At 43.0% G+C, this 15,204-nt stretch overlaps 1 protein-coding gene across 3 annotated transcripts in view; it reads left to right on the forward strand.

Moving 5' to 3' along the window:
* Positions 1–15,204, forward strand: part of COL4A6 (collagen type IV alpha 6 chain) — a 179,673-nt gene that overhangs the window by 61,039 nt on the left and 103,430 nt on the right. For all 3 annotated transcript variants that reach the window (XM_053373885.1, XM_053373887.1, XM_053373886.1), the window contains exon 4: positions 4,723–4,806. In XM_053373885.1, coding sequence (XP_053229860.1) covers positions 4,723–4,806 — 84 coding nt within the window. The remainder of the gene's footprint in view (positions 1–4,722; positions 4,807–15,204) is intronic.

A 15,204-nucleotide genomic window follows, 5' to 3' on the forward strand; every position in this document is an offset into this window, starting at 1 on the left:
CCCTACACACTGAAATTACTGGTGAAGCAACTTCAAAGCACTGCACCATTTATTCATGACTTTGTTGAGCTTGGGAGCTTGATTTTAGTATCAAATAAATGCTCAACTTCTTGTTTTTTATTGTAACATAATGACGTTGTTAGCAACCCCAAAGTGTAGTAGTAGGGAGTTACGTCATACCATATACTGTACTGCACAAACAAAAAAAGAAATAACAGGACCAATAGGACCACACCAATATGAATCAGGACATCCATGAGTTGGCATGGATGGTGAATGTTGGGCATCTTAAGTCCCTAGCTTAAGAAATAAACGTGGCATAAAAGCATTATGGATCCTCCATCCATCTAGAGACATGCAATGTACAAGTTATTTCCCCCGAAAGGCAGATCATTAATTTTATATGTCTAAAAGAATTAGGGTAAATCTGCATGGTAAGGGAGCATCTGAACTCTGTTGTTTTTACCACCAATGACCCAAATCAATTCTTCTTTCTGTTGCCCTACCTTCAAGGGGGCAGGGTCTGTGAGGGAATTGAATCAAATATTTAAATACCAGAAATACATAACAAAAAGAGTCAGCATCAACTGCGCTTCCAGGGGGAGGGTGCTCCCTCCGCTCCGTTCCTAAATAGGGCAAGCCACGCCCCCCAGCCAGCCGATTGGCTGGCTGGGAGGCGTGGCCAGTCGGGATTCCCCTGTTCTCGTGGGGGCTGAAACCAGCCCCCGCTCACGTGGAGAGGGCGTGATGCCCGCAACCCCACCTCCTGGGGCAGGCCCGGAAGTGGCTTTCCCTAAGCGGGATACCATCATAGGAAAGGCCTATGCGACAACAATAAGAGCCTCCTCCCTCCCCTCACACTGAAATACCCACCATCCTGAAATACCCACCATCCTGAAATACCCACCATCCTGAAATACCCACCATCACCACCAGATGCCCTTATTAAAGTGATACATGTATGTATGGGATTTAATATCTGGTCTAATTTTGACCTTTGATATTTGACAGAGATGCATCTGAATCATAATTTCAGGAGTATCTTTTCATGCAGTTTCTCCCTGATGTAGCACTTGAATTAATTATTTATTTTCTCCTCCTCTTTTCATGTCATACAATGCTACATAGAAATACATATATAAGCTAAGATGGGGGGGGGCGGTAGAAGACCCATGAAAACTTGACCAATCAAGTTCACTAGGTCTGAGGATTGTGGTTTCATCTTGTTCAGAAACCACAGACCCATAATATATTTGGTTAAGATGATAATCAAATTGTTGAATGGGGCTGCTTCATCTTCGGACCTGAAGACTGAGGCCATCTCTACAGTGTACCCCTCCCCCCAAAAGAGGACAAGTTCCTGTTTTTCCTGAAGGTGTTGGTACATCATCAGTGCAAAAAAGGAAAGCATGCTAAACTTAAAACTGTCCACTGTTTTTCAAATTCATTCACACAAGAATGTATCCTATGGTGCTTGCCTCTGTAAATATTGCCCTGATTTCTGTAGCACCTTGTCTTTCTAAGTTGTAGATCTTAAGCAGCCTTCACAAATTTGGCACCTTTAGATGTTTGAGGCTGTAACTCCCATCAGCTGCAGCAAACACTGACCTTTGTATGGTTAGTATTAATTAGGTGTCACTCTGGGTTTTTAACCAGGGTCACACCATAGTTAAAGCCAGTAGAAGGAAAGCAAGGAGGATTTGTTATTAGCAGGGAGTTCAAATTCCGCAGCCCATCCCCTTACAGTGCAATCTTAACACATGTCCACTCAGAAGTAAATCTCATTCAGTTCAATGGGGCTTGTGCTCATGCAGCTATGTATCAGATGACAGCCTTAATCATGGTCAAAGGACAGGCCACACTAGAAGCCCTAAGAATAGCTGTCATCTATTTTGAATGATGAAATGCAATGTGGTTGAACGGTTGGAACTGCTTAACCGCTTGCACACACAAAGCGCAGATGCCTCAGAGTAGAATGCATTTTATAAAAATATTTAAAGGAGCGCAGTGATGCCTGGAACATTCTTCTGGATTTACCATGCATACATTTGGTTTCCTCCCCAAAATCGGGATCCATTCTAGAAAGCCAAGAGCAGACTTTGAAAGTCGACCACATTAGTATTAAGTGCAGGGCCGTTTGCTATTTAAGTAATTTGGGAGTGTCTGATGTCGGCTCCTTCCCGTAAATAAAATAACTTGTGTGACATGTAACACCTGGTCTTCCGCCAACTGGCTCCAGCGTGCTTCCTCCCCTTCTCAGGTTTCTTTCATTCACAAGTGAGCGGAATGACCTCTTGGTGCATGGAAAGGGAAGGAAACTTAGAAGTGGGGTGTGAATATAACATTTTACAGGGATCATTAATCTGTCCCCCCTTTTTAATTTTTATTTGCATTTTCAAAAACAGGAACAGAGAGCATATTTAACCCCCTCCCCTCCCCCTGTTCCACTTACAACTTCCTACTAAATACAGCATGTATACATATACCATATGACTTCCTTTCCACACTTTTCCTGATCATTAATATGTTTTCAGTGCAAACACTTGATTTGGGCCTGCTCCACACTGGTTTGGAATCAGTTCACCAGCGAAGACATTTGTGAGTGGATTCAGATATTTATGAAATATGTATATGCAAAATAAGCTGCTCTGGAATGGCAGCAGCAAATTAGGTTAGTGAATCTGTACGATCTGAGCCCGTAGACCCTCTCCAGGCCCTTTCAGCAGACACTGGAAGCTTCTGGTCTTTGAAATGAATAAAGATTTATAGCCTGCTTTCTAATATTTTAAATACAGTTTCCAAGGTGGTACACAATAAAGTTTGACAAACTAACAGCACATACAAAGACAGGAACAAGAGAAAAACACAAGAAATAAAACCATATCAAGTAGCAATGGTAAAAGGGTATAAGTGACATCATGCTATAAAATAGAAAATAAACAGCCTACAAAACACTCTGCGGCTAAAATCAGATTTTGTCATTCAGGGAACAGCTTGGGCAAATAAACACATTTCCAAAGAAAACTGCTTTGATTTCTTTTCCTGCTCAAGCCATTTTCCTGCGTGAGGCCAAGGACAAGATTGTAACTCCTCCGTTCTGTGTACCAAAAGCCAACTTGAAGATTTCTCCCATGATACCAGCTTTGCATGGGGGTACAGTGCAGATTGCATATCACACACAGCTCTGTCTGCTTTATGCCCCTTAGCATCTACCACCTGAATCCGTCTCACTCTGCCTAATGGTAGAGCTGGCTCTAGACGAAATGTTTCCCTTCACCAAAAAAAGAAGAAATGTTTCCCAAACCAACAGTTGATGTATGTAAAAGCCAGAATAAATGTTGCACAAAAATGCATTCAAACAATATGATCACAGGGGATTCTCCCCCCTCCCCTTTTTTTAACAACTGGTGTACAAGTGTGCTGCCAAATATCCATGCATAGCACTCATAATAAAACCAATTCAAGTGTTCCCAACCTTTAACATCAAATGTTAAGATTTCAGTACAGTATACTAGTTTCAATTTACAGGGCAATCCTCCACACCAGGGGTCAGCAAACTTTTTCAGCAGGGGGCCAGTCCACTGTTCCTCAGACCTTGTGGGGGGGCCAGACTATATTTTGAAAACGAATTCCTATGCCCCACAAATAACCCAGAGAGGCATTTTAAATAAAAGGACACATTCTACTCATGTAAAAACACACTGACCATCCACAGGCTGGGTTTAGAAAGCGATTGGGCCGGATCTGGCCCCCGGGCCTTAGTTTTCCTACCCATGCTTCACATGCTTACCCTCTAGCCCCCTGCGTTGGCCCCAAAGGTACAAACAACAACTTTGGGGTCAAATAGGTGTTGTGGATTTTCACTGGAAATCCAGTGTATGCCCCAGTCAAGATTGGGATCCAATGTAGCTGTTTTTCCTTAAGATAAAAATGACAACATTAACTGCTCTTTAAAAATAAAAAGTGGGAATGATTTAAGGTATGGTAGCCAAAGTGGTCTCTTCCAAATGTTGTGGAACTACAACTCCTATTGTCCCTGACTATTGGTCATGCTGACAGGGGCTGATGGGAGTCATAGTTCAACACCTGGTGGTCCCCACAATGGTTATCCCTGGTAGAAAGGATAGTGTGGCTTAGCATGAAATCATGATTATCACCACAATGACTTGCTGTAAAGTGTATGCAGGCGACTCTCAATTTGTGTGCATATGATGCATGCCAGACCATGCATGTATGCGTCATGTTCGGCACCAGAAAATGGCGGGGACAGGACAGGGCAGGCTTACATGCACTCCAGCGATGGAGATGTTGCTTGTATTGAAATTCTTCAACTTTGCGCTTTAGTGTTTTAGGGCACTTTGTCCTGCTGTGAGTGGTTTCATTTATGTCATCAGGATTTTAGGGCTATAGTTGTACATTGCTGCAACAAGTGTTCTGTGATTTACGTATTATTTGGGGGGAGGAATTTGTATGCAGTATAAAAAAATCTTTTTGATTCTTTAAAGTCAGGAACCTTCATATCTTTCTGTTTCTCAGAGTATGATCTAGGTGTTTTTTTAAAGGTACAAATTGATAGATTTGCGATCCAGTGAATTTTCAAGCTCATTGCAAACGTGTCAGAATGGAAATGAAATAAACCATTTCTTATGTGCTGTATAACTGAGGAAAAATTTGGAAAGGAAAATGTTAGCTAATTATTATTTTTTGTCCTTTTCCATACAGGGTGGGAAGAAATTTTATAATGGACCTTGTGGGGGTCGAGACTGCAGTGCAGGCTGCCAGTGCTTTCCAGAGAAAGGTGGTCGGGTAAGTTGACTCTTTCTTCTTCTTTTTTGGTGAAGGGAAACAGTGCCCAGGTTTCTTATCACAGCTGTCTTTTCTCTCAAAGAAAACAGAGCTAATATGCTTAAGACCCTGTCTTTTGGATTCATAAGGCGAGGAGAGTGAGGAAGAACAGCTGCAGGAGAACACCAGGCCCAGCCAAAACTTTGAAATCTCACATAGAAGACTTAAACCTTACAATCTCTGCACCAAAGCTGCAGCAGAGCCAGCCAGTTAACCGGAAAACAAAATACAGTAGATTCCTGTGTATGGACATCAAAAGAAATGTATTATTTCAAAGTCCCTGGCTCTGTGAGGTTCGATGTCACCTTTGAAGGGCCAGTGCTCATCTTATTTCTCCCTCTGCCCCCATCCACTTGATACATTTAAAACAGTTTCAAACCACTTTCAGACAGTCATAACTTCCCCCAAAATAATCTTGGAAATTGTAGCTTGTTAAGGGGTGCTGAGAGTTGTTAGGAGAACCTCAGCACCCAGACAGAGTGGCTTAACAGTCAAGCCCTCTTACCTGGGAACTCTGCGAACTCTAGTTGTGTGATGGGCAGGTGGCACTGTGGGTTAAACCACAGTGCCTAGGACTTGCCGATCAGAAGGTCAGTGGTTTGAATCCCCGCGACGGGGTGAGCTCCCGTTGCTCGGTCCCTGCTCCTGCCAACCTAGCAGTTAGAAAGCATGTCAAAGTGCAAGTAGATAAATAGGTACCGCTCCGGCGGGAAGGTAAACGGTGTTTCCGTGCGCTGCTCTGGCTCACCAGAAGCGGCTTAGTCATGCTCGCCACATGACCTGGAAGCTGTACGCCGGCTCCCTCGGCCAATAAAGCAAGATGAGTGCCACAACCCCAGAGTCGGTCACGACTGGACCTAATGGTCAGCGGTCCCTTTACCTTTAATAACTCTCATTAAACTTCAAAAAATCACAGTTCCCAGGATTCTTTTGGGGAAGCCATGGCTGTTTAAAGTAGTGTGGGCCTCTTTCTACATGTTCCTGGAAATCTAGTTCAGGCCTAGTTTATATATGGAGTTTAGTGGCTAATAGGACTCTTTTTTTCTTTTCTCTTTTTTGATCCACTTTGGACTGAAAGTTGGAAGGTTGGGTATTTTAAATGCTGCCTCATGGCGAAAGATTCCTTGCATACAGAAAGCTAAACCCTTCTTTGTCGACAAGAGTAGCGGTTCCCTGCTTGTACCCAGTGTGTGGATCTCACATGTTCTAGTTTAACATGCACACCTGGTGTTTGCACCATGCTACTTTCTAGTCTTCCAGAATCTGGTGTCTTCCAGATGTTTTGGACTGCAACTCCCATCAGCTGCAGCCAGCATAGCCATGATCCCATCAGCTCCAGCATTGTGCAGCTGTGCTGGCTGGTGCTGATGGGTGTTGCAATCCAAAATAGCTGGTTGGGGCAGGCTGTAATAGACCCTTTCTGCTTTGGTCCAAATCACGTCCATCTCCTTGAACAAAACTTCTGACGAATGATGTAATCATTGACGGATGTACTGGGTGTCATCATCCTGTCTCTTTCCATTGCTTGGGTTCAGCTGGATTGTTTGAACTGGACGCATCGCTGTTGACCTTGCAGTTCAAACTCTTGGTTTTATCCTTTGTGAAGATGTCACAAAGATTTTGATTTGTTTTCACAACTGACCTGGGAACTTGGATGAACTTTTACTTTTATTTCTTGTGGGTTCTAAACTATTAGGTCTAGTCGTTGCTTTAAAATTTTGGGGGTGACATGGTGGGGAGCAACACCCTTCCCTAGAAATTCCAGCCCCCCTAAACAAGAATTGGAGGGGACTTTTATAGCAGCATGGAAGCATGCAATTAGCTCAGTTCAGGTATCACTGAAACCATAGTTTAGCATAACAACAAAGATGCAGTGAGCCTCATACTTCAATGCCCTCCTGCCTGTCTTCTCCAGTGTGGCCCCAAGGAAAAGTTCAGAAACTTTTCTTCTAGTTTAGATTAACTACACTGTATGCTTGTTTTATTTTAATTTGACAAAAAATATTTTTAATTGACAAAAACCTCTACGTGGTTTAGAAAGACAGTATAAAATATTCATTAATAACACCAATAAGATCAAACATTAAAGCCATATATGAGTTTATGTAATAAAGTGACATGTTAACATGAGGGTTGCATAATGGAAAAGTTTTTTGCAGGCTTCAGAAACAATATAGTAAAGGTGCCTGCCTAACATCAATGGGCAGGGAATTCCAAAGTGTAGGTGCTGCCACACTGAAGGATCAATACCTTGCAAGTGCAGAGCATCCAACTAAGAGCAGACCCACTGAAGTCAATGGACCTAAGTTTGTCATGTCCATTAACTTCATTGGGTCTACTGTAAGTAGAACTAGCATTGGATGAAGGGCAGTATACAAATTTAATAAATAATAATGATAATGATAATACTGCCATTAATGCAGATTAAAACCTCCACCCAGAAGTGTTGGTTGAAATCCCACTCTTTCACCATTGCTAATGCTCTGCATTTGTGTGGGTGGAAATGTCCAAAGAATTAACCAGCATGGTAAAGAAACTGGGAACAAAGCCCATAGGACCACTTGGTTCTTCTTACTGGGCCAAGAGTGGGCACCTGGGAGCCTCCAGATGTTGATGTATGCAATGGTCGGGACTGATGGGAGTGGGGGATTCCGACAACATCTGGAGTTCCACAGGTTTCCTGCCACTGTTGTAGCCGATGATAGGGTTTGCGTTTGGTGCAGTGGGAAATTCCAGAAACTCTCCCTGTGTGTGAAAGGTGCTTGTAGATGAGAACCAGATAGCTTAATTAAAGCTGTACTCTGAAAGAAACAATCAGCAGAAGCTGCAAAAGGAATGTTGCAGATTTTCCACCTGGTTGCCATTCGCTCTTTGACCTGTAGCCTTAGGCTAGCTTAGCCCCTGAGCTGTTGCTGTTTTCGCCCCCACTTCTTCTTCAAGCAGTTGGTGAGCGTATTACCAGACAAGCCTTGCGGAGGAGGGAGTGGGAAGGTTTCCCCCTGACTCTGCTCTTTTTGGGCCATTAAGGAACGGAAGGGGCTTTGCACAGGCTCACCCACACAGCTGGCGATGCATCCTGCATGGTGCTCTGTGTTCTGTCATGTATTTTTCAATGCTTGCACAGCTTGGAGCAGCCCCTCACCTCCCCCTGCCCTTCCTTCTCCCATACCCAATCTCCCGAGGCCTGCTCTCTTATCTGGGAAGATAACTTCTCTAAACACCACTGGAAATGTTCTATATGGTCCTCTTACATCCTATCCCAGCCCAAAAAAGTACAGGTCATGTGAACTTCGCTTTAATTTCTTCTCTGTCTTTGGCAATGCAACATTTTCTCAGGAACTGAACAATTTGTAATGAGGTGGGTTATGTCCTCTTATCTTCTGCCAGGGGGAGACAGCCTGTGTGGCTTCTGAATGATCTTTTTTAATCAGCAATAAGGGAGGGGGGTGTCAGGTGACCATACCCCAATATTGAAAAAATGCATTAGGTGGGGTGGGCCCCCACAGCCTGGCCCTAGCCCTACTGTCAGCATGCACACTTGCTTCACACCCCTTTGTTGGTACATTTGTTTTTTTTCTTCTTCAGCATTTCATGTCCATCTTTGGATAGATGCCTTGTTCAAGTTCTCTCTAGCATGCTCTGTTTCTTTTCCATATCCACATTAGTTGTAGATCATCCACCCACCACATGGGTGGTCATGCCCTCTGTCTTTTGAAATTGTAGGGTCTCCATGCGAACATTGCTTTATTCTATCAGCTTGAGTCATTTCTTGCCACATGTCCTGCATATAACCATTTTAACTTCACATCCTTTTCTATTACATCTGTAACTTTTCATCTTTGTTGTATCCAATTATTAGCTTTTCCGAATTTTAATGATATTCCTAAAACTGCATGTTCCATGGCATGTTGTGTTGTTCTTTGCTCCGTAATATGCACATATGGAACACTTCATTTCAAATCTAAGGAAATGTTTTAATTTAGTTATTTACAGCTGTATTATTATTATTATTATTTTATATCCCACCTTTCTCCCAGCTGGGATTCTACGTTCGAAAACATTGTTATATAATACAAAGTAATTGGGGGGGGGACTGGTTAAAAACAATTATTTAAATACATCATAACACATTTAGAAGCAGCAATAAAATTCAGTTTGCCCAGTAATCAACATCATCTGCACCTTAGCTTCCAAAGACATGTTGAAATAGAAAGGAGTTAGCCTGCTGGCAGAAGGACAACAAAGAGGGAGCCAGTTTACCTGTTTTGGGAGCGAATTCCATGATATGGGAGCAGCCACAGCAGTTACTACTGAACTGCGTCACTGATGTTGATAGGACTGAAAGAAGGTGTTAACCCTTAGCACCTTGGAGGGAGATGTGATTTTTCAGGCCTGGGGCCAAGCCATAGAGGTCTTTATAGGTCATAACCATAACTTGGAATTGTGCCCCCAAACAGACCAGTAGCCAGTGAGGTTGTTTTAACAGAGGAGCAACATGCTCTCTGTAACGGACTGGCATTTAACAGGCATTTGAAGGAGATCCAAATGCATACCAGGAGCTTCTCCCAAAGCCTAGAACAGGGGTTCAGAACTTGATCTGATAAATAGGCCAGACCCCAACCTCCCCCACCCTTTCCAGGTCATTTTTACCACCCATCTGCCAGTCACCTGCCATCATTGTAATGTCATGTGACAGCGATAAACTCACAAGGGTACTGCTGAAAGTGAACCCCTTTGAAGGTACACTTTAAGTACCAGTCAGCATTGGCAATGCGTCCTCTTGGTTGTGCTAGAGAATTCCCAGACTACCAGTTGTTCCTTTGCAGCTGCACTCTTACACATGACATCAGGTGGGGGGACATCAGGTGTGGGGAAAATGTCCTCTTGACCAAACTGAAACCTGTGTCAGGTGCAGGCTGGAGGTTCCCGACCCCTGGCTTAGAACCTCTGATGTAGCCAGCTAGGCCCATTTATTCCTCTGCTCACCTGCACCAGCTGCTCTGTTGAGGTGCAATACCCACAATATTGCATGAAGGCACTGCAGTGCAGCAAACATGGGGCCAATCCTCTAAGACCCATCTCAGTGGAGTAAGGTTCCTGGGTCCAGCTACCTGAGTCATCACTTAAAGCCACCTGTCAGCTTACAACCTGACTGTTGTGCAGCTGTGCAGCTGCTTCTCCCAGCCTAATCTGTTTGCTTCATTTCCCCCCTTTCCTTCATCTCAGAATCCCCCCAAAACTGTTTTCCTGCCTGTTCCCTTAACTGTTTTTCAGGTTTTGAACTTCATTTCCCCCCAATTCGATTGTCCTCTACCTCCTATCGGTTGCCTTTCAAGAATAGGTATTGGGACTAAGTAGGTCCCATCTTCTATGCATGGAACCCCATTGCTCTTCCCTTCATGGGAGGTGCAGTTAGGTCAGGAAACCTCTAGTTATTCAGTTTCTCATTTTTAATCCAGCCACAAAGCTTTGGTTACCAGCTTTAGAAAAAAAAGCCAGGATATTAAACGAAATTCAAACAATGGTTTAATATCCTGGCTTGTTCCAAAGCTGGTAACCATAGTTTCTTGGATGAACCAGGAAACTATTGTTAACTGAAGATATCTCAATTTGTTTCTTTTTTGCTCACGCAAAGGGTCTTTGTCTGTGGGCAAAAGGCTTATTCAGGTCTCAGGTTACTGAGTCAATATATTATTGTCTGAACACAGTGAATGTTGCTGCATTTAAAAAAATATATTTTAGGAAATTGCATTGTAAAAAAAAGAAGAACCCAATAAGATAACCTTTTCTGATAATGCACATCTTCTAATCCATAGCAAATGTTAGTGTTTGTCAGAGAGATTTAAGTCTAGCCAATAAAAGAATCATGATATCTTTTTCTCCCAATGGGTAAACATAAAAGTGGGGTGGGGGGAGAGAGTAATACTGTTGTTTTACTTGGGGGTTACAATTATCTTCAAAGTAAAGAAGTCCCAACCATCTGTTAGCTGTTATTCAACATGTATTTGGCAAAATTTCAGGTGAAAATGAGGTAATAGTAAGTCAAACAAACTTGCTATGCCAATGTTGTTTTTATTAACAACCACCAAGACCTTTTTTTTTTTCTAATTTCCAAAAACGCTCACTGCTGCCAAATGGGGCATTAAGCAATTAGTGTACATTTCCTCCCTCTCCCACTCAGTACAAGGAGTCCCAGCCATTAGCTGGATATGTGTGCGTGCCTATAGTGGTGAAATAAAAATTGTACATTGCAGCTGCTACCCTACCCCATTGCAGTTGTGCAATCAAGACAGGATCCGTGTACGTGTAGGTTGTGGTGAGAGTTCTGCAAGCCTGGAGACATGTTTGCCAAGACATCTCAAGGAGCAGGCGCTGCTGGTCATATCTTGCTCTCAAACATCTGGGTGTTTGGTCAGGATGACTCTTGAAACAGGCCATTTGTTGATCTTCCTGGCTGTCAGTGCCTGTAATGAAACAGTGAGAGCCCTTGGACTGCCTCTGGAGACAGCTGCACTGTTCTCCACAGTCAGATACAGGGCTGCCTACTCCCATGTAGACATTCCTCAAATGGGAGCCAACCATGCCATAGTTGCATCTGGCAGGCTAAAAATGGGAGCTGCCAGGCTAGAAATGGCTCTGTGCCCACCCCCATCCAAGCACCTGTGCAGTAAACTTACCAAAGCTACAGGTCACACAGCATCTCCCTTGTCTGTAATGATTCTGCCCTCCTAGGCTGGCAACTGGGTCTTCTCAATAGGAAGGGCTATCAGAGCTACCTGTTCAGGCAACAATAATCTTTCCTGGCTCTAGTTTTTGATCTGCCAGCTCTTATCCCTGGTTTGAGTCCTGGCTCCCATTCCATTGGTGCTTAGAGCTGAGCTCCCAACACATTCTGGTGCTTTGCAGCCAGCATAGCACGCTGAACTCCTTTTTCTGTAGTACTATACATAAAACGCAACTGTTCCCATCCCTGCAAAAACTCCGAAACCTTGCGGGTGTTGGGGGAAACCAGATGAAAATCCATGACTTTAGCAAAAGGGGCCGTGCTGTTCACACAGCTGCATACACATGGCTTATCTGTACTGAAACCAATTTTAAAACCTTTCCCATCTTAAATGAGGACATCTCAAGTGCTTGCTTTTGAAATGGCCTCAAAGCCTGGTTTGCAAACTGTGATCTTTGGAGCAGTTCCAGGGCATCTTGCAAATTGCTTCTGGAACACTTGGCAATCCATCTGTTGCTCTGCAAACCCTGTTGTTTCTTGTGAGTGGTGGTCTTGCTAAGGAACCACACACTACTTTTTCTTTTTCTTTTCTTTTTTTGCGTGCTCGTAGATGAGCTCACTAGAAGGAAGGGACACCAAAGCATTGGAATGCATTAGATGTGCATTGCCTTGTGCTGGAGGGGAAAGGATGTTAGTAGAACACTTTACTTGACATGCACTTGGCATTTGTACTGCCCTGCTGTCCAGTCCCCTAAGCAGTTTCTTTCAAAAACTAAATGCTAAATCCAATAGTGGATGCGTAGGATGTTGGTCAATCGCATAGGAACATAGGGGGCGGAGCTTGGGAGACCAGGGTTCAAATGCCCACTTGGCCATGAAGCTCATTGGGTGGCCTTGCCAGTGCCTCTCAGCGTAACCTTCATCTCAGGCTGGTAGCGGGGATTAAATTAGAGTGAGGAGAGCTGTGTGTGCCCCCTTGAGCTCCCTAGAGAAAAAAGGCAGGATATAAATGCAACAAATTAATAGATCTTAGTAAGGCAGACCAATTGGGCCATCAATCTCAGTACTGTCTATATCAGCCTTTCTCAACCTTGTATCCCCAGATGTTGTTGGACTACAACTCCCATCTTACCTAGCCAGCATGGCCAGTGGTCAGGGATGATGGGAACTGTAGTTCAATAACATTTGTGGACCCAAGGCTGAGAAAGACTGTTCTTTACTGAATCACTGTGGATCTCCAGGGTTCCACATGGGGAACATCTTCATCTCTACCTTGAGATGCTGGGCATCTTCTGTTTGAAAAGTTCTGCCACTGAGCTACCCTCACCTCCCTTCCCATATAAGTAACTTTTCAAAGATAACATGAGCCATTGTAGTCTGAAAATTATGTGTACACTGGATGTGTCAGCATACCTACCAACATTTCTCAGATGAAAATGGGACATTTTTCACTCCTCCACCCATTTTTGTCCCCCACAGAGCATTTCCACCACCACTTCACCAACGGAACAAAGCACACACGGCCTCCAGCGTCCTGAGATAACCCCTTAATCTAAATTTTACTTTGTTTTATTCTTTGGTAGATTTACAAAAAGAAAAGCACACACCAATAAATAAATTTTAGAAAGGGGCAAGACAAGACATAGATACACAAAGCAGTTTTTAATAATAATAATAATAATAATAATAATAATACAAGACTCCTTGCACTCTGCTCCCTCTTTCTTTCTTTCTTTCTTTCTTTCTTTCTTTCTTTCTTTCTGGCCTGCCCTTTGCCTGCCCCTCAGAGCCACATGTCATATGGTGCTGGGCCTTGTCAGTGGTAGCCTCTCCTCCTCATCTAGCAGCCACTACGAGCTGCCCAAGGGAGGAGGCCAGCAGTGGCAGCCATGGAGAGGCAACGGGCTGATCCCTCACAGCTGCTGCGGCTGCCACCATAATTCAGGACAAGCACTGGCTCATCCTCCTCCTTGAGCTTGGCGGCAGCAGCACTGGCAGGGTAAACAGGGACATTCCAATATCAAATCAGAAGCCAGGGTGACTTTTGTAATTCTGGGGCTGTCAGGGTGTAAGAATTGAACCAGGTCTGTGCATTTAGTTGAACTTCGAAGGTTTGAACAAAATTAAACTGAGGCTGTGGAATCCCTTCCCATTCCATTCCTGTGCCACAGCTGACCTGGCAGTTTAATTGAGTCGTTGAATTAATAAAATAAAATAAAACAATTTGGTGGATTAATTCAATTAACAATTAAATCATTAATTGTTGGGACTAATAGCCTGCCTCTGGGATGGCTTATAAAATTCGGGGATGGCTTATAAAATTCTGGAATGCAGGGTTGGTATTTAGCGAAGTTCTACTCAAGAGTCATGCTGATTGATTTCAGTGGGTCTACTATATAACTCTGAGTGATTTTCTTTACAGGACATTGTGGAACTTTTGTTTCCCTTGAAAGTTTGTTTTTTAAAAAAGGTTTTACTTAAGTCTGTAGTTTTATTTCTTGCTCGGATATCTGTGTTAATAGGAAATGGAATACTGAATGAGATAGACAGCTAATTGTGGGCCTGTGAAGGATTTATTGGAAACATTATTGGAAATCTTGCTGATATCTTCCTAGCCCACTGTGCTATCAATGAGTAAATGGAAGGTGCAAAAGGAAGGAAATACATTAAATACATAAAGTGCTTAACAACTTGGGACCAGCTTACCTGAGATAAACTTACCCCATATATGCCCACTTGAACACTTCAGTCTGCAGAACTATCACTGCTGCAGGTACCACATAATATCTGTTCTGCATTTGTAAGAAACCAATGTTTTAGTATGGCACTACCTACACTTTGGAATTCCCTGCTGATTGACATTTGACAGGCCTCTTCAGTGTACTTGTTCTGGTGCCTGCTAAAAACATTTTTGTTTAGACAAGCCAACACAGATTTGTAGAATGCTGGTGTGTGTTTTAATTGGTTTTTAGGTTATCTCTGATCTTTTTCTTTTTGTAAGGTTTTAGATAGCTGCTTATACTGATAATTTTCTTGTTTTATTCTTCTATAAACCTCTGTGAAGGGTGTTGTAGTTTGTTTGTTTTTACAAACAAGCAATGTATAAATTTTATGACATAAATAGATAAATAAATTTCACTGGAGAATCTAGGCAGAAGTATATACGAATGTAGGGTTAGGCCCTTCTTCTGAAGTTAGGCCCTCAGAAGAGAGTATTAAAAGCAATAAGGGTGTAGAGCCATCCATTTAGACAGCCACAAGGGCAAAAGTCAAGCTGAAAGCCAGGAAATAAAAGCTTCGCCAACAAGCCTCAGTGCCAGAAACTGCAAACCTAATTAGGCTGTGAGGAAGTTCACCCGCCATAAAAGCCTGCAGCCAAGCTAAGTTCATAGTCAAATGGTTAATCCAACAAGTTCATTGTGGTGCCAGTTGGCTTGGAGCAAATAGGATGTCTGTCTAAGGATCTTCCTAGAAAATAAATAATGTTTGTATCTGTGATGCAAGGCAAAAGCGTTCTTCAAAGAGGAGAGAGAGAGAGAGAGAGAGAGAAATTGTGGATTTGAAGCAGACTAGAACGTATCCTGATACAACAATGGCTTTCATAATGCTAATAATGCCAGGAACGGTCTTTAAGA

This window comes from Podarcis raffonei, chromosome Z (genome assembly GCF_027172205.1).
Source record: "Podarcis raffonei isolate rPodRaf1 chromosome Z, rPodRaf1.pri, whole genome shotgun sequence".
Taxonomy (NCBI): Eukaryota; Metazoa; Chordata; class Lepidosauria; order Squamata; family Lacertidae; genus Podarcis; species Podarcis raffonei.